We start from the raw sequence: 22,065 nt of genomic DNA, 5'->3' as shown, positions 1-22,065 counted from the left end.
GGGATCACAAACTGCTGTAAGCCCTATGGAAATTAGTGTGGATACACTAAATTTGTGGAATGATAGCAATACTATCCTCTATGACTATTAATCTTAGGCATATACCTAACAGACTGAATATCCTACCATAGAAATTTCTTGATTATTCATGTTCAGTGTTGGTTTATTCACAATAGTCAGACATGGTAACAGCCTAGATGTCTATCAAGTAATGGATGATATTGAACCTGTGGAACATGCTCAAAATTTAATTTTATTCAGCTGAAAACACAAACAGAATTATGAAATTTACATGCAATGGATGAAGCTGGGATTATCATTCTGAATGAGGTAACCCAGACACAATAAGAAAAAGCCAAAATCTTTCTGTCATATGCAGATGCTAGATTTGAATTTTCTGGTATCTCTACTTAACTAGAGTACCCATATAAATCATGAAACTATTAACGTGTAATGGATAGGGGATGTCACTAGCAGGGGAATAGAACCCTTGTGGTATGAAGAGAAGAATGGAAATGCTGAAGCAAAAATAGTTAAGTAGCAAGTGATTGGTGATCAGAGGAGGGAGTATGTGAAGGAAATACCTAACTTTAGACCTTGGAAAAAACGTAATGGAAATGCATTGCTAAAGATGCTTCCTAAATACATACATTTACAAAGCACTTATATGTGGTTATTTTACAGTTGGGGTATATTGACTCTTCAAAATATCATGTCTCATTGAGCAAAAATCTCAGTTCTAGGTCCAAGTTACTTGTTTTAAGTTGTTTTTAATGCTGTTGATATAAACTCAAATGTTAATTCAAGGGTTTTTCACACTTTGTCTTCTAATAGGTTCAGTGTGGCTGGATTTATGCTGAGGTCTTTGATCCATTAGGCCTTAAGTTTTGTGCATGGCAATAGACATGGATCTATCTGCAGTGTTCTACATTCCTGCATCCAGTTATACCAGTACCATTTCTTCTTTATTTCATTGTATAAATTTAGCTTCTTTGTCAGAAATCCAGTGTTCCCTAGGAGTGTGGGTTAATATCAGGGTTTCCAAATCTATTCCCAGAGTGATAGCTAGGATACCAGCATGGGACAGATCTAGACACCAGGAACGTGGGTTTCTGTGAGACCTCGGAATTCTACAGGACTTCCTGTACTAGTTCAGTACTTATCCCGAGGATAGTTGTGGACTTTGGGAGCCCATTCCACATAGAGGGATACTCCCTGAGCCAAGACACACGGGGGTGGGCATAGACCCTATCCCAAAGGATATGATAGACTCTGATGACTCCCTATCAAAGGGCTCACCATCCCTGGGGAGCAAAAAGGGCATGTGATTGGTAGGGTTTCAGTTGGGGGGAGGTGGTAGGGGAGGAAGGGCGGTAGAAGGAACTGGGATTGACAAAAAACAATCTTGTTTCTAATTCAAATAAGGAATTCCGCAAAAATTCAAATGTTACAATCTATTTCCAGTGGTTTGTTTATCCTCCAAAATTCAATGGTAGGACCTGTTTGATGAGAACATCACCTAGTTGAGCCATAGGACATGTAGAAATCAGTAGGGTCTGATACGGAACCTGTATTCCTACCTGCTGGCATCAAAAGTGGATGACAATGTTGAGGTGCAGATTTGATGAAACTATATTTTAGGCATATAAAACATTAGAAAATAATGAAAATATACATACTCTGCTAGATGTAGTGGATTAAACTTTAATCAGAAAGGAATATCCCTATCCTCAGTAATTGCAGACTTCCAGCTGGACATATGGATGGAAGATGGCTGACAGTGTGGACTCTTGTCCTTTTTTGGCTGATGCTGTTCCTGAGTCTTTATTGGATGAGTGTCTGATGTCCACCAGCTTGTGTTCATAGGAGCCATTGAACATCAGAGATCTGTAGCTAGATTGATCCATGAATTCTGGGGGTTGGCTAGATTATTTCACTGTCTGGGGCCACCCCAGAACTTACTGCTCTGGTTGCTCTTAAGCTGGAGGGATTCTCCATTGTGTCTTGAGACTGGAAAGCCATATTAGCATGGGAACAGTACACACACTGGCAATGGAAAACCTGTTAGGTATGAATCACCAGGCATGGGGGCTGGTTGTGGCTCTCAGGCAGAACACAGGAACCTCACAGTCTTGGGCTTCCTTGCAATGTTCAACAGATTCATAATTCTATACTTTTAACAACCCCATGGATTAAGGCTCAGAGGTTTCATTCAAACTCCAAGATAATGCTCTGGAGTGAAGCCTTGTTTTTGTATTTCTAGGGCTTGGCTGTCTTTCTTATGTCCTTCCTAGAGAGCTTACCTGCTGCTGGATCCCTCTGATGCATAATTTTCCTTCTCTCTAAAATCCATGTTATGTTCTATCACTCAGAACTTCTTGAGGAACACTCAATACAGTACAAATACCCTGTGGAATCTTCTTGATTTCAATGTGTTATATTGGTCAATCTTTAAAACTTTTTGTATATTGAAGTTTTTTATTATTATTTTTTCTTGTTTACTTAAATATTACAGACAATAGATTTTGATCATATCCCCTCCTTTATGTCTCCACATTTAAAAACTAATTCTACAATTTCCTCTTTCTTTTCCTACCTCCAACTATATCCTGTCCCCCCAGTCTTGTTCCGTTCCAAATTCATTATTTTATAATATTGTTATGAAGAAATATTTACACACATATATATTAACAAAAGTACAAATATAACCCACTGAATCAGTTGTTTAGTGTTCAGTGTTGCTTTGTGTAATTGGAAAAATCTCAGCCCAAGCTCTAATTAGAAAAGAAAGAATTTATTCTGGAGACAAATTTGAGTGATCATGGTCAATGAACACAGACTTAGGTGATCCAAGATTCAATGTTCCCTCGGGCGATGTAATTTCATGATATTTCATAGTAAAATATAAAGAAAGCTGTAACTCAAATAAATTGGTAGAAACATCAGAGAAGAGGTCCCTGACAAAATAGGAAAGGCCCAAGATAACATCTGATGTTATTCTTAGCTTTTAGGTTGTTGGAAGACAGTGCTCTGATAAATTACTAGATTTGGTTATAAGAGACTACCTCACTTGCAGAGCTGTCCAAGAAATGGCTTTTCAGGCATCTACAGTCAGCCTAGAATAAGGTAATGAACTTCTAGATCTGCAACCATCCAATCTTTACACACCACTGAGTTCTAAAGAGTCAGTCTACACAAATGACTCTTTCCAGGAGTTCTAATGTATGCATTTATATAGAGGTACACACTTATTCATATGCATTCATTTATACACATATGTAAAATTATATAGATGAATGTAATTATATACATGAATGTATTTATATGCATGTTTACATTTATATATATGTAGACATACACATGTATGCATTTAATTCATACATAAATTATACGTGTATGCATTGATATAGATGTTTATATATATATATTTGTATTCATGTATGCATTTATACCCATATATAAATTTATATACATGTTTACATGCATAAACATATTTTTAAAGAATTTATTTATGTATTATGTATAACAGATGGTTGTGAGCCACCATGTGGTTGCTGGGAATTGAACTCAGGACCTCCAGAAGAGCAGCCAGTGCTCTTAAACTCTGAGCCATCTCTCCAGCCCTGCATACACATATTTATACACATATAGGAATTTATGCAATGTACATATTGCTACACATGTATGTATTTATATACATACATGCATTGATACATATGTACACCTAAAATCAAATGTATAAATTTATATACATGTCCACTTATATTGTTGAACACTGGGTATTGGATAATCCCAAGGGAAGACTAATTTCTCCCTCCCTCAATGGTTGCTAATTGCCAGTTTTTGAACAACAGATGCTCTCTTAATGTGTCATCTAGCCATAGACCTCATGAAACACAGTGTAACCAAAGGCATTTCTTCCTGCTGTCCACAGGTCTCTAGGTAGAATCTCTGCTTCAACAGAACACAGTGGACTGAGGCCCATGAGTTCTCTTATTGACTCTAGTGGGGTTAGACAGTCTCTCATCTACTCTGGGTTTTGAAAGTAGCTCCTGTGGACCCTTCCCTAAACACCAAATCCATGAGTGAGACAGTTGAGCCCATCCACCTTCTTCCAAAGTTTCATTTCCTCTCATTTTAAGCACTCTTTTACTGCCTCATGGATTCAGGAGACTTTCCTCTTTATGTGTTCTGTTTTTGCTTATTTTGATTCTTTCACTGTGTTACACAGGAAACTCTGCTCACTCTTTTTTCTCTCTCTCTCTTTTTATTATTATTAATTCAAGTTAGGGAACAGGCTTGTTTCACATGTACTTCCCCTCTCCCTCTCACTCTCCCTACCCTTACCCCCATTCCTTCTCCCCCACCTCCAACTTACCCCCCACCCCATCCACCCAGCACTCCCCAGGCAGGGTAGGGCCCCCAACCGGGGCTCCACCAAGTCCACCAAATCTTCCTGTGCTGGGCCTGGGTCCCTCCCCATGTGTTCAGAGACAGAGTGCATCCCTTCAAGTGGGATGGGCTCTCGAAGTCCCCCACATACACCAGGGCAAAAAGCCAGTCCACCTCCCGAGGCTCCCAGGAGTGCAGGGGCCTCCCCGATGGCATCCATAATCAGGGGGCTGGATTAGTCCCGTACTGGCCTCCCAAAGTGCGTCTGGGGTCGATATGCTTTCCCTTTTTCAGGCCAACTGTTTGTGTGGGTTTCTGCAAACTGGTACAGAACCCTTCATTCTTCATTCCTCCCTCTCTTCAACTAGGTTCCAGAATTCAGCTCAGTGTATTTCTGTCTCTGCTTCCATCAGCCACTGAATGAGGACTCTAGGATAGCATAGAGAGTAGTCATCACTCTAATTCTAGGGGAGGGGCTTCTAGGCCATCCTCTCCTCCCCTGCCCGGACTGTCAGATCGTGTCATCCTTGTAGGTCTCTGGAGATCTCCCTAGTTCCAGATCTCTTCTCGGACCTATAGTGGTTCCCACTGATATGGTATCTCTCATCCTGCTCTCTCTCCTCTATTCTTCCCCCAACTCAATATATCTGCTCCTCCATTTCTTCTTCTCTCCTCTTCTTCTTGTGCTCTTATTGTGGCAGCACCCACTCCCCTACCCTAATGCTCTCAATTAGCTCGGGAGTTTATGCCACTTCCCATTCCTGGGGTCCATTTATCCCTTAGAGTCATTCATGATCTCTAGTTTCTTTAGGGAAGAGGATTATAGGCTGGTAAACCTTTGATCTATGTCTAAAAATCATATAAGAGTGAGTCCATACCATGTTTGTCTTTTTGTGATTGGGTTACCTCACTCAGGATGGTTTCTTCTAGTTCCATCCATTTGCCTGCGAATTTCAAGATTCCATTGCATTTTTCTGCTGAGTAGTACTCCATTGTATAAATGTACCACATTTTCTCTTTCCATTCTTCAGTTGAGGGGCATCTAGGTTGCTTCCAGGTTCTGGCTATTACAAACAATGCTGCTATGAACATGGTTGAACATATGTCCTTGTTGTATGGACATGCAGTATTTGGGTATATACCCAAGAGAGGAATGGCTGGATCTTGAGGTAGATTGATTCCCATTTTTCTGAGCAACCGCCATACTGATTTCCAAAGTGGTCTTACAAGTTCACACTCCCACCAGCAATGGAGGAGTGTTCCTTCTTCTCTGAATCCTTTCCAGCATAGGTTGTCATTGGTATTTTTGATTTTAGCCATTCTGACAGGTGTGAGGTGGTATATCAGAGTTGTTTTGAGTTGCATTTCTCTGATGACCAAGGATTTTGAGCACTTTCTTAAGTGTCTTTCAGCCATTTCAGATTCCTCTGTTGAAAAATCTCTGTTTAGTTCTGCACCCCACTTTTTAATTTCATTGTATGGTGTTTTGGTGGCTAGCTTCTTGAGCTCCTTGTATATTTTGGAAATCAGTCCTCTGTCAGATGTGGGGCTGGTGAAGATCTTTTCCCATTCTGTGGGTGGTCGTTTTGTCTTACTGACTGTGTCCTTTGCCTTACAGAAGCTTCTCAGTTTCAGGAGGTCCCATTTATTGATTGCAGACCTCAGTGTCTGTGCTTCTGGCATGATGTTCAGGAATCGTTCTCCTGTGCCAATTTGTTCCAGGGTTATTCCCACTTTGTCTTCTAGAAGATTCAGTGTGGCTGGATTTATGGAGAGATCTTTGATCCATTTGCACTTAAGTTTCATGCATGGTGACAGGTATGGATCAATCTGCAATTTTCTGCATGTCTGAATCCAATTGTGCCAGCACCATTTGTTGAAGATGCTATCATTTTTCCATTAATATAGATTTACCACCTTTGTCAAAAATAAGGTGTTCTTAGGTGCATGGGTTAATATTTGGGTCTTCAATTCGATTCCATTGGTCTATCTGTCTATTCTTGTGCCAATACCAAGCTGTTTTCAGAACTATGGCTCTATAGTAGAGCTTGAAGTCAGGGATGGTGATGCCTCCAGAAGATCTTTTATTGTAAAGAGTTGTTTTGGCTACCCTGAGTTTTTTATTTTTCCATATAAAGTTGAGTATTGTTCTTTCAATGTCTGTGAAAACCTGTGTTGGGATTTTGATAGGGATTGCGTTGAATCTGTAGATTGCTTTTGGTAGGATTGCCATTTTTACTATGTTAATTCTGCCTATCCAAGAGCATGGGAGATCTTTCCATTTTCTGGTATCTTCTTTAATTTCTTTCTTTAAAGACTCAAAGTTCTTATTGTACAGGTCTTTCACTTTTTTGATTAGTGTTACCCCAAGATATTTTATGTTGCTTGTGGATATTGTGAAAGGTGATGTTTCCATGATTTCTTTCTCATTGAGTTTATCATCTGTATACATTAGGGCTACAGATTTTTTTGAGTTAATTTTGTATCCTGCTACCTTGATGAAGGTGTTTATCAGCTGTATGAGTTTCCTGGTAGAGTTTTTCGGGTCACTTATGTAGACTATCATGTCATCTGCAAATAGTGAAAGTTTAACTTCGTCCTTTCCAATTTGTATCCCTTTGATCTCCTGTTCTTGTCTTATTGCTCTAGCTAGAACTTCAAGTACAATATTGAAGAGGTATGGAGAGAGTGGACATCCTTGTCTTGTTCCTGATTTTAGAGGAAAAGCTTCAAGTTTCTCTCCATTTAGTTTATGTTGGCTATTGGTTTGGTGTATATCGCGTTTATCATGTTTAGATATGTTCCTGTTATTCCTGTTCTCTCCAAGATCTTTATCATGAAGGGATGTTGGATTTTGTCAAAGGCTTTTTCAGCATCTAGTGAGATGATCATGTGGTTTTTCTTTTTCAGTTTGTTTATATGGTGGATTACATTAATGGTTTTTCGTATGTTGAACCATCCTTGCATTCCTGGGATGAAGCCTACTTGATCGTGGTGGATGATTTTTCTGATATGTTCTTGGATTCCATTAACCAATATTTTATTGAGTATTTTAGCATCAATGTTCATGAGGGATATAGGTCTGTAGTTCTCTTTCTTAGTCTTATCTTTGTGTGGCTTGGGTATCAAAGTGATTGTAGCCTCGTAGAAAGAGTTTAGCAATATCCCATCTGCTTCTACTGTGCGGAACAGTTTGAGGAGTACTGGAATTAGCTCTTCTTTGAATTTCTGGTAGAATTCTGCAGTGAAGCCATCTGACCCTGGGCTTTTTTTGGTTGGGAGGCTTTTGATTACTGCTTCTATCTCATTAAGTGTTATAGGTCGATTTAAACTGTTTATCTGATCTTGATTTAATTTTGGTAAGTGTTATTTATCCAGAAAGCTGTCCATTTCCTTTAGATTTTCCAATTTTGTGGAATACAGGTTTTCAAAGTATGACCTAAAGATTCTCTGGATTTCCTCAGTGTCCGTTGTTATATCCCCCTTTTCATTTCTGATTTTGTTAATTAGCATGCTCTCTCTCTGCCTTTTGATTAGTTTGGCTAGAGGTTTGTCTATCTTGTTGATCTTCTCAAAGAACCAACTCTTTGTTTCATTGATTCTTTGTACTGTTTTCCTTGTTTCTACTTTGTTGATTTCAGCTCTCAGGTTGATTATTTCTTGGCGTCTACTCCTCCTTGGTGTGTTTGCTTCTTTTTGCTCTAAAGCTTTCAGTTGTTCTGTCAATTCTCTAATGTGGCTTTCATCCAGTTTCTTCATGTGAGCACTTAGTGCTATGAACTTCCCTCTTAGCACTGCTTTCAGAGTGTCCCATAAGTTCGGGTATGTTGTGTCCACATTCTCATTAAATTCTAGGAAGTCTTTAATTTCTTTTTTTATTTCTTCCTCAACCCAGGAATGGTGCAATTGGGAGTTATTCATTTTCCACGCAAATGTAGGTTTTCTGCAATTCATATTGCTGTTGAATTCCAGCTTTAATGCATGGTGGTCTGATAAGATACAGGGGGTTATTTCAATACTTTTGTAACTGTGGAGGTTTTCTTTGCTGCCAACTATGTGGTCAATTTTTGAGAAGGTTCCATGTGGCGCTGAGAAGAAGGAATATTCTTTTGTGTTTGGATGGAATGTTGTTTAGATATCTGTTAAACCCAGTTGGGTCATAACTTCTTTCAGATCCTTTGTTTCTTTGTTTAGTTTCTGTCTAGTGGTTCTGTCCTCGGTGTAAGGGGGGTGTTGAAGTCTCCTACTATAAGTGTGTGTGGTTTTATGTGTGGTTTGAGCTTTAGTAATGTTTCTTTCACAAATGTGGGTGCCTTCGTATTTGGAGCATAGATGTTCAGGATTGAGATTTCATCTTGATGGACTTTTCCTGTGATGAGTATGAAATGCCCTTCTTCATCTCTTTTGATTGATTTTAGTTTAAAGTCCAATTTGTTAGATATTAGGATTGCTACACCGGCTTGTTTCTTGAGGCCATTTGATTGGAAAATCTTTTCCCATCCTTTTACTCTGAGGTATCACCTGTCTTTGAAGTTGAGGTCTGTTTCTTGTAAACAGCAGAAGGATGGATTCTGTCTTCGTATCCATTCTGTTACCCTATATCTTTTTATGGGTAAATTAAGACCATTGACATTTAGGGATATTAATGACCATTGTTCGTTGGTTCTTGTTTGTTTTGGATTTATTGTTGGTGGTGTCATTTTGTGTGGATTTTGCCCTCCTGCTTCTTTTTGTGTTTGGCAAAATTAGATTATCTATTGCCTGTGTTCTTTTGCATGTAGTTATGTTCCTTGGGTTGGAGTTTTCCTTCCAGAACCTTCTGTAGTGCTGGATTTGTGGATATGTATTGTTTAAATCTGTTTTTGTCATGGAATATCTTGTTTTCTCCATCTATAATGATTGAAAGTTTTGCTGGGTACAGTAGTCTGGGTTGACATCCATGCTCCCTTAGTGCTTGTAGGGTATCTATCCAAGACCTTCTGGCTTTCAGAGTTTCCATTGAGAAGTCGGGTGTGACTTCTAAATTTTTACCTTTATATGTTACTTGGCCTTTTTCCTTTGCAGATCTTAATATTTTCTCTTTATTCTGTAGATTTGGAGTTTTGATTATTTTGTGTCAGGGGGACTTCTTTTTGTGGTCCAGTCTGTTTGTTTTCCTATAAGCTTCTTGTACTTTCATAGGCATATCTTTCTGTAGGTTGGGGAAGTTTTCTTCTATGATTTTGTTGAATATGTTTTCTGTACCTTTGAGCAATGTTTCTTCACCTTCTTCTACACCAATTATTCTTAAGTTTGGTCTTTTCACGGTGTCCCATATTTCCTGGATATTTTGTGTTAGGGATTTGTTGGACTTGAGGTTTTCTTTGGTTGATGAATGTATATCCTCTAGCGAGTCTTCAATAGCTGAGATTCTCTCTTCTGTCTCTTGGATTCTATTAGTTATACTCATGTCTTTAGATCCTGATCGTTTATCCAGTCTTTCCATTTCCAGCATTGCCTCATTCTGTGTTTTCTTTATTGTGTCTAATTCAGCTTTCATGCTTTGAACTGTTTCAAGAGCTTCCTTCACTTGTTTGGTTGTTTTATCTTGGGTTTCTTTAGCTTCTTTAAGAGATTTGTTTATTTCTTGAATTTTTTGGTTTGTCTTTTCCTCTATTTCCTGTAATTTATGGCTTGCTTTTTCTTCTATTTCTTTAAGGGATTTTCTTGTTTCCTCTTTGAAGGTCTCTATTATCTTGCTGAGATAATTCTTGAGGTCCATCTCATCTTCATGAACTATGTTGGACTTTTCAGGTCTTGCTGGAGTGGAGTCCCTAGATTCTGGTGGTGTCATATTGGTCTTTCTGTTGTTGAGTGAGTTCTTATTCTGTCTTCTTCCCATATCTTTTTCCAGTGAGTGCAGGAAGGATCTCTCTATCTCCTCTTGTTACTCTGTAGTGTTTGTGGGCCAGGAAATCAATGTCCGAAGCTCTGGATGGTCTTGCCTCTCCTCTTAGTCTGCTCACTCTGCAGGAGTTAGGCCTCCATAGGGATCCTCCTGGTCTGGTCTGGTCTGTGATGAGTTGGCAGAAGGGGAAGGAAGAGTGTCCTGTATCCAGATTCAGGGAGCTCCTCCCTGCCTGAGGGTGTCTGTTTCAAGCAGGGACAAGCCCGGAGGGATCTGGGTGGATGGCGCTGGTCTGGTCTGTGATGAGTCGGCGGAAGGGGAAGGAAGCTCTGCTCACTCTTTTAATCTGTAATCTTGATATAAAAGATATTCTTTTTGTTTACTATTTTTTAAATTTTATTAAAGATTTTTTTTAAAATTTTATATCTTTAATTACTTTGCCAATATGTTTCTGTGCCTTGTGCCTGCAGAGGCCAAAGGAGGATGTGGGTTCCACCCTAAAACTGTGCTGCACACTATGGTAACACAAAGAGAGGCTGCTGTGACCTGAATCAGAATACTACACAAGAGCTGCAAGTAGGCTTAACCTCTCAGTCATTTCTCAAGTCACAGAAACATTGTTCAAAAAGGTTTATTTATTTTATGTCATATGTTTGAGTGCTTACCTTCCTCTCTAAGTGTGTTGGCGACATGTGTACCTGGTACCCACATACGTTAGAAGAGGATTTCTTGCCTAAAAATACAGATGGTTCTGAGCCTCCAAGTAGGCACTGGGAATTGATCCCATGGATTTTTACGAAGGAATCAGAGTCCCTAACTGCTTACCCATCTGTCTAACTCCCATAGATAAACTTTAACACTAGGTGATAGGCAAACAAAAGTATTATACAATTAAATTTGAGTATATACGAACACCTGATTTTGACAAAGAGTCCAAATATATACGCTGGAACAAAGAGAACATCTTCAACAAATGGTGCTGGCATAACTGGATGCAAACGTTTGGAAGACTGCAGATAGATCCAAGACATTCCGCCTTCACAAAACTTAAGTCAAAATGGATCACAGACCTCAACATAAACCTAGGCACACTGAATCTATTAGAAGATAAAGTGTGAAATACCTTGAATTAATTGGTGCAGGATACTTGAATTAATTGGTACAGGACACTTCTTGGACATAACACCTGTAGCACAGACACTGAGATCAACAGAGAAGCTTCTGTAAGGCAAAGGACATAGTCAGCAAGACAACACGGCAGCCCTCAGACTGGGAAAAGATATTCACCAACCCCACATCTGACAGAGGGCTGATCTCCAAAATATACAAAGAACTCAAGAAACTAGTCTCCAAAACACCAAACAATCCAATTAAAAATTGGGGTACATAACTAAATAGACAATTCTCAACAGAGGAATCTAAAATGGCTGAAAGACACATAAGAAAGTGTTCAATATCCTTAGCTATCAGTGAAATGCAAATCAAAACAACTCTGAGATACTATCTTACTCCTGTCAGAATGGCTAAAATCAAAAACACCAATGATGGTTTATGCTGGAGAGTATGTGGAGAAAGGAGGACACTTCTACACTGCTGGTGGGTTGTCACTTGTACAGCCACTTTGGAAATCAGTATGTCAGCTCCTCAAGAAAATGGGAATCAGTCTACCACAAGATCCAGCAATTACTCCTAGGCATATACCCAAAAGAAGCACATTCATACAACAAGGATATCTGTTCAACGATGTTCATAGCAGCACTATTTGTTATAGCCAGAAACTGGAAGCAGCCTAGATGCCACTCAACTGAAAAATGGTTAGAGAATATGTGGTGCATTTACACAATGGAGAAAGAAGTGCTGGAATCCAGAAATTTGCAGGAAAATGGATGGAACTCTAAGAAACCATTGTGAGCGAGGTAACCTAGTCACAAAAAAAGACAAACATGATATGTGCTCACTCATTTGTGGATTTTAGACATGGAGTAAGGAATTGCCAGCCTACAATTAACACTGCCAGAGAAACTAGTAAACAGGGAGGGCCCTAAAAGAGACAAACTTTGTACCCTGGTGAAGGACAAAGGGTCACCTTCCCCTGAGCAAATTGAGAACATGTGAAGAGAGGGTAGAGGGAGCTACGAGAATGAGAAGGGAAGAAAAGGAAAGAAGCAGAGGTCATGAGGGAGCAGAAATGTTGAGTCAGGTGTCAATTAGAAGAAAGGATATGTGATAGGTAGGGTTTTTAGCTGGGGGAGAGTTTTATGGGGAGGAAAAGAGGGAGAAGGGAACTGGGATTGTCATGTAATTCAATCTTGTTTGTAATTCCAATATAAAATAGAATTTGAGTATAAGATTGTTTCAGTACAAAATAAAAGTTTTTGAAGTTCTTCTTCACATTCTAGAGAAAACATTATTGGCTCTTCCCTATCTCAGGGTTCCATGAATAACCCTGTGCCATAAGCACCATAAGCACCATGTTCTCAGCAACCATAGCACACAGACACCTGACACTTCAATCCACACTATGCACTTCCAGAAACCAATACTGAAGTATAAGTCAAACTCTGAGAGTTCCTGAGCCATTCCATGATGTTCCTTAGCTGCCAGGGGCTCACTCACACTAGTCTTACATGTCAGTAAAGAGGTCAGGGCTAAAAGTCCTCTAATATCCCAAATTTGTTATGAGTTTCTGACAATAATGCCCTAACTGTGCTCATCATTGTGCCCCTCCTGTTTAGAGGGAAATGGAAAAACTACCAATATTTGCTGACTTTATACTTTGCCATTGGAGAGATCAATAAGGATGCCCACCTGCTTCCCAATGTAACCTTGGGATTCCACCTCTACAATGCCTTTCACTCTCACCGCCGAACACTAGAGGGCCTTCTGATGTGGTTGTCTGAAAGGAGTGAGTTTATTCCTAACTACAAATGCAAAACTCAACACAAAGTGCTTGGAATCATTGCGGGAATCAGGCCTGAATTTTCTGCTGCAATTGGAACTCTTTTGGAACTCTACAAAATTCCACAAGTAAGTTTGTAAAATTTGATATCCACAGTCATGTAGGATACAAAACAAAAGAAAACTGAGTTACTTGTTTATTGCCTTTGATTTAAAATAGAAGTGAATGAATTATCTGGATACTGCTATGATCAATGGTGGAATGAATGTGGTGAAAACATAAGCAGTAAATACTTGGTTTCCTAAGGAGATCACTTAGTAGTATTCATGATTCTATCTTCAATCTTTGGCAAGATGTACCACGATGCTTCATAGATGGGTGCTGCTCACTAGTCAAATAACTATCTACACAAGATAGGGTATAAACATCTCATAGTTCATCCAGTATTCAACAATGGACATATAGAGGAAGAGAGAAGCCAGGACATATAAATAAATTTGGAAGAATCCTCAAGGCCATCACTACTAAAAAAATTTGCAAGGAAAGTATGATCTCTCAGGAAAGCAGATCTCTGAGTAGCACTCACAGAGAACATCCACTTAGAGATATCCCCACAATAGGCTCTTACAAAGCAATACTGAGGCAAAGCAGCCATCTGCAAGCATCACTACAAACTGAGAAAGCATTAGGGTAGACCCCATGCTTGGTAATTAATCAATATTAGGAAAACAGATAGTGCAACACTGATTACTGTCACTCAGTAAAACAATTCATTTATGTATTGCATCCTAAATTAAGAAATCATGATATACATGATTATTTCTGTCTTTCTCACAGACTCTCATTTTACACTAGATGCTGGGTGATGACTTCATTAAATCTATCATTAGGGAAGGATGAGGCAACAATTATTGGTGATGTGCCCCCAGATCCTCATTCCTTTTCTTTTCCATTTTTCCTCCATTTTAATTTAAATTAGAAGGATTGTTTTACATGTCAATGCCAGTTCCCAATGCCTCCTTGCCTCACCTGCCCCCCCACTAACACCCTACCTATCCCATACTATTTCTGCTCCCCAGGGAGAGTGAGTTATTCTATTGGGGTTGTCTTCAAGTCTGTCATATCCTTTGGGATAGGGCATAGGTCCTCCTCCATGGGTCTAAGTTGAGGGAGTATACCTCTATGTGAAATGGGCTCCCAGAGTTCATTCTGATGCTAGGAATAAGTAATACTGAACTACTCCAAGAGGCCCCATAGATTTCCAAGCCCTCCTAACTGACACCCACATTCTTGGGGTCCGCATCAGTTCCATGTTGTTGTCCCACTGATCAGTCTGGGGTCCATGTGCTCCCCCTTCTTCAGGCCAGATGTTTATGTGGGCTCGTGAGCCAGACCCAACCCCTTTGATCTTCTTTCCTCCATATCTGTAATGTGTTCCAGAGTTCAGTTCAGTGTATAGATATGGGTGCCTGCCTCTGCTTCCAGCAGCCACTGGATGAGGGCTCTATGATGGCATATAAAGTAGTTATCAGTATCATTATAGGGGAAGGGCATTTAGGGTAGCCTCTCCACCATTGCCTAGATTGTCAGTTGGTATCATCCTTGTAGATCTCTGGAAATCTCCCTAGTGCCAGATCTCTCCTCAGACCTATAATGGCTCCCTCTGTTATGATATCTCTCATCCTGCTCTCCTCTATCCAAACATTCACCTCTTCCATTTCCTCCTATCCCTTCCTCTTCTCCTCCTCACATTCTGGCAGCTCCCTCTCCCCTACACTCATGTTTCCAATTAGCTCAGGAGATGCTGCCCATTCTCATTCTCAGGGGACCATGCAATTTTCTCTTAAAGTCCTTCTTGTTCCCTAGTTCATTTGGTGAAGAGGATTGTAGGCTGCTAATCCTTTGATCTAAGTCTGAAATTCATATATGAGTGCATATATACCATGTTTGTCATTTTGTGACTGGATTACCTCACTCAGTATTGTTTCTTCTAGTTCCATCCATTAGCCTGTGAATTTCAAGATTCTGTTGCTTTTTTCTGCTGAGTAGTACTCCATTGTATAAATGCACCACATTTTCTCTATCCATTCTTCAGATGAGGGGCATCTAGGTGGCTTTCAGGTTCTGCTAATATAAACAATACTGCTATGAACACGGTTGAACATATATCCTTGTTGTATAAACACCCGTAAATTGGGTATATGGCCAAGAGGGGAATTACTGAATCTTGAAGTAGACTGATTGCCATTTTGCTGAGCACCGCCATACTTTTTCCAAAGTGGTCTTATAAGTTTGAACTCCCACCAGCAATGGAGGAATGTTCCTTTTTCTCCACATCCTCTCCAACATAGATTGTCATTGGTGTTTTTGATTTTAACCATTCTGGCCAGTGTAACATGGTATCTCAGACTTGTTTTGAGTTGCATTTCTCTGATGGCTATGGATTTTGAGCACTTTCTTAAATGTTTTTCAGCCATTTTAGATTCCTCTGTTGAGAATTATATATTTAGTTCTCTGCCCCACTTTTTAATTTCATTGATTGCTGTTATGGTCTCTAGCTTGTTGAGTGCATTGTATATTTTGGAAATCAGGCCTCTGTCAGATGTGGGTTTGGTGAAGATATTTTCCCATTCTGTGGGCTGTGGTTTTGTCTTCCAGACTGTGTCTTTTGCCTTACAGAAGCTTCTCACTTTCAGGAGGTCCAGTTTATTAATGGTAGATCTCAATGTCTGTGCTACTGTTGTTATATCAGGAAGCAGTCTCCTGTACCAATTCGTTCAAGGGTTTCTACTACTTTCTCTTCTAAGAGGTTCAGTGTGGCTGGATTTATGTTGAGGTCTTTCATTCTTTGGGACTTAAGTTTTGTGCATGGCGACAGACATGGATCTTTCTGAAGTCTTCTACATGCCAGAATATAGTTATGACAGCAACATTTGTTGAAGATGCTCACCTTTTTCCATTGTATATCTTTATCTTCTTTGTCAAAAATCAGGTGTGTGTAGGTATGTAGGTTAGTATCAGGGTTTTCAACCCAATTCCATTGGTCCACCTACCTATTTTTGTGCCAGTATCAAGCTGTTTACAGGACCAAAGCTCTATAAAGAGCTTGAACTCAGGGATGGTGATGCCTCAGGAATTTACCCTATTATACAGGTTGTTTTGGCTATCCTGTGTCTTTTGTTTCTCCATATAAAGTTGAGTATTTTTCTTTCAAGGTCTGTGAAGAATTGTGCTGGGATTTTGATGGGGATTGTGTTGAATCTGTAGATTGCTTTTGGCAAGATTGCCATTTTTACTATGTTGATCCTACCTATCCAAGATCATGGGAGATCTTTCCATTTTCTGGTATCTTTGTTAATTTCTTTCTTTAAAGACTCAGAGGGTGATGGTTCTCTGATTTCTTTCTCAGCCCTCTTATTGTTGATGTGTAGTAGGGCTATTGATCTTCTCAAAGAACCAACTCTTTATTTCATTGATTCTTTGTAATGTTTTCCTAGTTTCTACTTTACTAATTTAAGCCATCTGTTTGATTATTTCCTGGTATCTACTCCTCAGTGGTGAGTTTGCTTCTTTTTGCTCTAAAGCTTTCAGTTGTTCTGTTAATTCTCTAGTGTGACTATTCTCCAGTTTCTTCATGTGGGCACTTAATGCTATGAACTTCCTCTTAGTACTGTTTTCATAGTATCCCATAAATTTGGGTATGTTGTGTCTACATTCTCATTAAATTCTAGGAAGTCTTTAATTTCTTTTTTTTATTTCTTCCTCACCCCAGGAGTGGTACAATTGGGTGTTATTTCATTTCCATGACTTTGTAGATTTTCTGCAATTTGTATTGCTGTTGAATTCTAATCTTAAATCATGGTGGTCTGTTGAGATACAGGGGCTTCTTTCAATTTTTTGTATCTGTGGAGGTTTGCTATGTTGCCAAGTATGTGGTCAATTTTAGAGAAGGTTCCATGTGGCACTGAGAAGAAGGTATATTCTTTTGTGTTGGGATGGAATGTTCTATAGATGTCTATTAATCCCAATTGGGTCAAAACTTCTATTAGATCCTTTGTTTCTTTGTTAAGTTTCTTCTGGTGTTTATGTCTAGTGTTGAAAGCAGGGTGTTGAAGTCTCCTACTTACGTGTGTGTGGTTTTATGTGTAGTTTGAGCTTTAGTAATGTTTCTTTTACAAATGTGGGTGCTTTATTATTTGGGGCATAGATGTTCAGGATTGAGACGTCATCTTTTTTTTTAACCACATATTTTATTAGTTCAAATTAGGAACAAGCTTGCTTCACATGTCAATCCCTTCTCCCTCTCCCTCCCCTTCCCGGCAACCCTCCACTCAAGCCCACACTTGCTCCCACCCATCCCCACTCCTCTCCCCAGGCAGGTTAGTGCCCCTAATGGGTTTTCCCCAAAGTCCAGCGCATCGTCCTGGGCTGGGCCTAGGCCCTCCCCCATGTATTCAGGCCAAGAGAGCATCCCTTCACGTGGGATGGGATCTCAAATTCCATCCTTACAATTGGGTAAAATACTGATCCACTACCAGCGACCACATAGAGTGCAGAGGCCTCCTCATTGACATCCATGTTCAAGGTTCTATAACTGTCCCACTCTGGCCTCCCAGAGAGCAGTCTGGGGTCGATGTGCTCTTCCTTGTTCATGCCAGCTGTATCTGTGGGTTTCACCAGCCTGGTACCTACCCTTTTGATGGACTTTTCCTGTGATGAGTATGAAATGCCCTTCGTCATCACTTTTGATTGATTGTTTGAAATCTAATTTGTTAGATATTAGGATTGCTACACAAGATTGTTTCTTGGGTCCCTTTGATTTGAAAATCTTTTCCCAACCCTTTACTCTGAGGTAATGCCTTTCTCTGAAGTTGAGGTATGTTTCTTGTATACAGCAGATGGATTCTGTCTTCATATCCATTCTGTTAGCCTGTACCATTTTATAGGCAGGTGAAGACCATTGACACTGAGGCATATTGGAGTCCATTGATTGTTGGTTCTAGTTTGTTTTGGATTTATTGTTGGTGGTGTCATTGTGTGTGTATTTCACCCTAATATTTCATTTTGTGTTTGGTAAAGTTGGATTATCGGTTGCCTATGTTTTTGTGAGAACAGTTATTTTGTTGGGTTGGAGTTTTCCCTCCAGAACTTTCTGTAGTGCTGGGTTTTGGGTATGTATTATGTAAATCTGATTTTGTCGTGGAATATCTTGTTTTCTCCATCTATAATGATTGAAAGCTTTGCTGGGTACAGTAGTCTGTGTTGGCATCCATGTTCCCTTAGTATTTGTAAGACATCTATCCAGCATCTTCTGGCTTTCAAAGTTTCAGTTGAGAAGTCTGGTGTAATTCAGATAGGTCTGCCTTTATGTTACTTGACCTTTTCCCTTTGCTGCTCTTAATATTTACTCTTTATTCTTAATATTTACTCTTTATTGGGGTTTTGATAATTATGTGGAAATGGGACTTCTTTTTGTGGTCCAATCTATTTGGTGTTCTGTAAGCTTCTTCTACTTTCATAGGCATATCCTTCTGTAGTTTGGGGAAGATTTCTTCTATGATTCTGTTGAATATGTTTTCTATACCTTTGAGCTATATTTCTTCAGCTTCTTCTATACCTATTATTCTTAGGTTCAGCCTTTTCACAGTGTTCCATATTTCCTGGATATTTTCTGTTAGGAATTTTTTGGACTTGAGATTTTCTTTGGTGGATTACTGTATATCCACTAGTAAGTCATCGACAACTGAGATTCTCCCTTCCATCTCTTGTTTTCTATTGGTTATACTCACATCCTTAGATTCTGATCTTTATCCAGCCTTTCTATTTCCAGCATCCCCTCATTGTGTGTTTTTTTATTGTTTTTATTTCAGCTTTCATGCCTTGAACTGTTTCAAGTGCTTCCTTCACTTGTTTGGTTGCTTTTTCTTTAGATTATTTAAGAGAATTACTGATTTTTTTTAATTCTTTTGGTTGTTCTTCCTTCCATTTCTTTAAGAGATTTTCTTGTTTCCTCTTTATGAGTCTCAAACATCTTCATAAAGTAGATTTTTCGGTTTGTCTCTTCTTCTTCCTCTGTGTTGTGATTTTCAGATCTTGCTGGTTAGAGTTCCTAGATATTGGTGGTGTCATATTGGTCTTTCTGTTGTTGAGTGTGTTCTTATTCTGCATTCTTCTCATCTCTTCTTCCAGTGGGTGCAGGTGGGGCCTCTCTATCTCCCTTTGTCACCTGGTTGTAAGTGTGGGCCATGTCTTCAATATGTGCAGCTAGGGAAGGTCTTTCCTCTCCTGGTAGTCTACTCATTCAAGAGTGGTCAGGATAGTGGAGGGGGAAGGACGAGTGAGGCATTTTCATACTCAGGGGGCTCTCTCTGTCAGGGCAGATCCACTCAATGCAGTCGCAGGCCCAGAGAGATCCTGGGGTAATGGGGGCCTTGGACATTAATAGGGCTAGGGAGAGATAGTGGCACTGGAGAGGGAAGGAAGAGTCTATAAACTGGAAACTTTTACCACTTGGAAGAACAATGAAGAATATTATAACAGAATGTGGATGAAGTTACAATAGAAATTGTGTGTGTGTGTGTGTGTGTGTGTGTGTGTGTGTGTGTGTGTGTGTTGGATTCAGCATTTTTTTATAAAATTGATTTAAATTAGAAACAGTTTTATTTTACATACCAATCCCAGTTCCCTCGCCCTCACATCCTCCCATGCTCCACCACTGACCCCCATTCAACCCCAAAATCCATTCCCCAGGAAGGGTGAAGCCTACCGTGAGAGATCATCAAAGTCTATCTAGTCATTTGTTACAGGGTCTAGGCCCTCCCCTGTGAATCCAGGCTGAGAGGGTATTCTTCCATGGGGAATGGGCTCCAGAAATCCATTGTGCACTAGGAATATATACTGGTTCCACTATCAGAGGCCCAGACCTCCTAGCAGACACCCACATGCGGGGGCCTGTTTTGGTCCTTTGCTGGTTCCCCAGCTGTCAGTCTGGTGTCCATGAGCTCCCACTTGCTCAGGTCAGCTGTTTCTGTGGGTTTCACAGCATGGTCTTGACACATTTTCCATCACTCCTCCCTCTGTTCAACTGGATTCCAGGAGTTCAGCTCCGTGCTTAGCTGTGGATCTCTTCTTCTGCTTCCATCAGCTACTGAATGAAAGCTCTAGGATGGCATTTATGGTAGTCATAGACCTCATTACAGGGGAAGGCCTTTTAAGGTAGCCTCTCCACTATTGCTTAGATTCTTAGTTGGGTTCATTTTTGTGGATCTCTGGACATTTCCCTAGTGCCAGATTTTTCTTTAAACCTGAAATGGCTCCCTCAACTAAGGTGTCTCTTCTCTTGCTCTCCTCTATTCAACCCTTGACTCAATCTCCCTGATCACTCATGCTCTTCTCCCCCCTCCTCCACTACATTTTCTCCTATCTCCCTCCTCCCTACATCCTGTGCATCCAGGTTTTCAGGAGCTCTAGTGTCATTCCCCTTCTCTGGGAGATCATATATGTCTCTCTTAGGGTCTTCATTGTTTACGAGATTCTCTGGAGATGTGGATTGTAAACACAATGCCAGTAGCCCAGACACTGAGATTGACAATTAATAAAAGGCACCTTCTGAAACTGAGAATGTTCTGTAGGGCAAAGCAGTCAGTCAACAAGACAAAACAGTAGCCCACAGAATGGGAAAAGATATTCACCAATGCCACATCTTACAGAGAGCTGCTTTCCATATACAAAGACTTCAAGAAACTAGTCACCAACATCCCAAATAATCTAATTAAAAGTTGGGTACAAAACTAAACAGAATTCTCAATACAGGAATCTAAAATGGCTGAAAGACACATAAGCAAGAGTTCAACAGCATTAGCCATCAGGGAAATGTAAATCAAAACTGAAAGGTTCAGGCATTATGCTGGCCTGCCCCTGTTACCTGGTGGAATCCACTCAGGCAATACCCTGGTCAGCCCAAGGTTCCATGGGAAAGAAGTCTGCATGCAGGTGCAGAGGACCCCTTTAAAAGATAGGCCTCTGCCCCTTTACGCTCTCTCTCTCTCCCTGTCTCTCTCTCTCCCTGTCTCTCTCTCTCCCCCGTCTCTCTCTCTCCCCCCTGTCTCTCTCTCTCTGTGTGCTCTCCTGTCTCTGTTTTCCCGCTCTGTCTGTCTATGGCGACCGGCCATGGCGGTCAGCCATTACCCTGTTCCTCTTCTTAGTCTCCCCATTCTACCGGCCCTTATAATAAACTTATAGTCAATATGTCTGTCTCAATATTTCTCTTTTCTTCTTTTTAAACAAAACAATAACATTTTGGCCATTTTTTGGTTTCAGGCCGGGTGCTCTCAGACAGGGCAATCTGTGCATTTTTTGGCCTTGCCCATGGGAAATACATTTTTACGGGATCTTTCGGTTGCTGGCAGCGAATAGGTAAATGAGCGGAGTTCTGCCTCCCAGTGGGAACTTTCTTTCACCTGGGAATGTCCCTCATTGTTCTGTTTGTTCTTTCTCTGACTGTTTCTTCTTGGTTGGCAATGTCTGCTTGAGACGCTCTAAGAGTTTTTGTTTGTTTGCTGGTTTTCATTTTATTTGTTTGCTGGTTTGAAACTTCTGGCAATTGAGAATGTGCTTACGGGGGTCGCCATCGGCCACGTGTGCTAACCTGGGGGCCACCATCTTGGTCATAACCACGTGACCTAGCTTAGGCCTACCCACTCAGTTCAGTGATTTCCACGGGCAAGCACTGCCACCTGACATCTTGCTTTTTATTTCTTCTTTCATTTGTTGGATGCATTTCCTGAAGGTCAGGCATGGGATCCCGCTCCAGGAGCGGTGCTTTTTTACTTTTTTCAGTTCGGACTGCTGGGTCCTTTTTCGGTTTCGGGACAGCTGTGTCCCCTTT

General features: G+C 40.3%; 1 protein-coding gene across 1 annotated transcript in view; it reads left to right on the top strand.

Annotated features, from left to right (window-relative positions):
* The window catches only part of LOC113835674 (vomeronasal type-2 receptor 116-like), a 51,731-nt gene that overhangs the window by 4,629 nt on the left and 25,037 nt on the right, over positions 1 to 22,065 (top strand). The window contains exon 2 of the mRNA XM_027416055.1: positions 13,015 to 13,311. Within this exon, the coding sequence (XP_027271856.1) occupies positions 13,015 to 13,311 (297 nt within the window). The remainder of the gene's footprint in view (positions 1 to 13,014; positions 13,312 to 22,065) is intronic.

This window comes from Cricetulus griseus, chromosome 4 (assembly GCF_003668045.3).
Source record: "Cricetulus griseus strain 17A/GY chromosome 4, alternate assembly CriGri-PICRH-1.0, whole genome shotgun sequence".
NCBI lineage: Eukaryota > Metazoa > Chordata > Mammalia > Rodentia > Cricetidae > Cricetulus > Cricetulus griseus.
The sequence above is the reverse complement of the archived record's forward strand: the minus strand, read 5'-3'. Positions and strand labels throughout refer to the sequence as shown.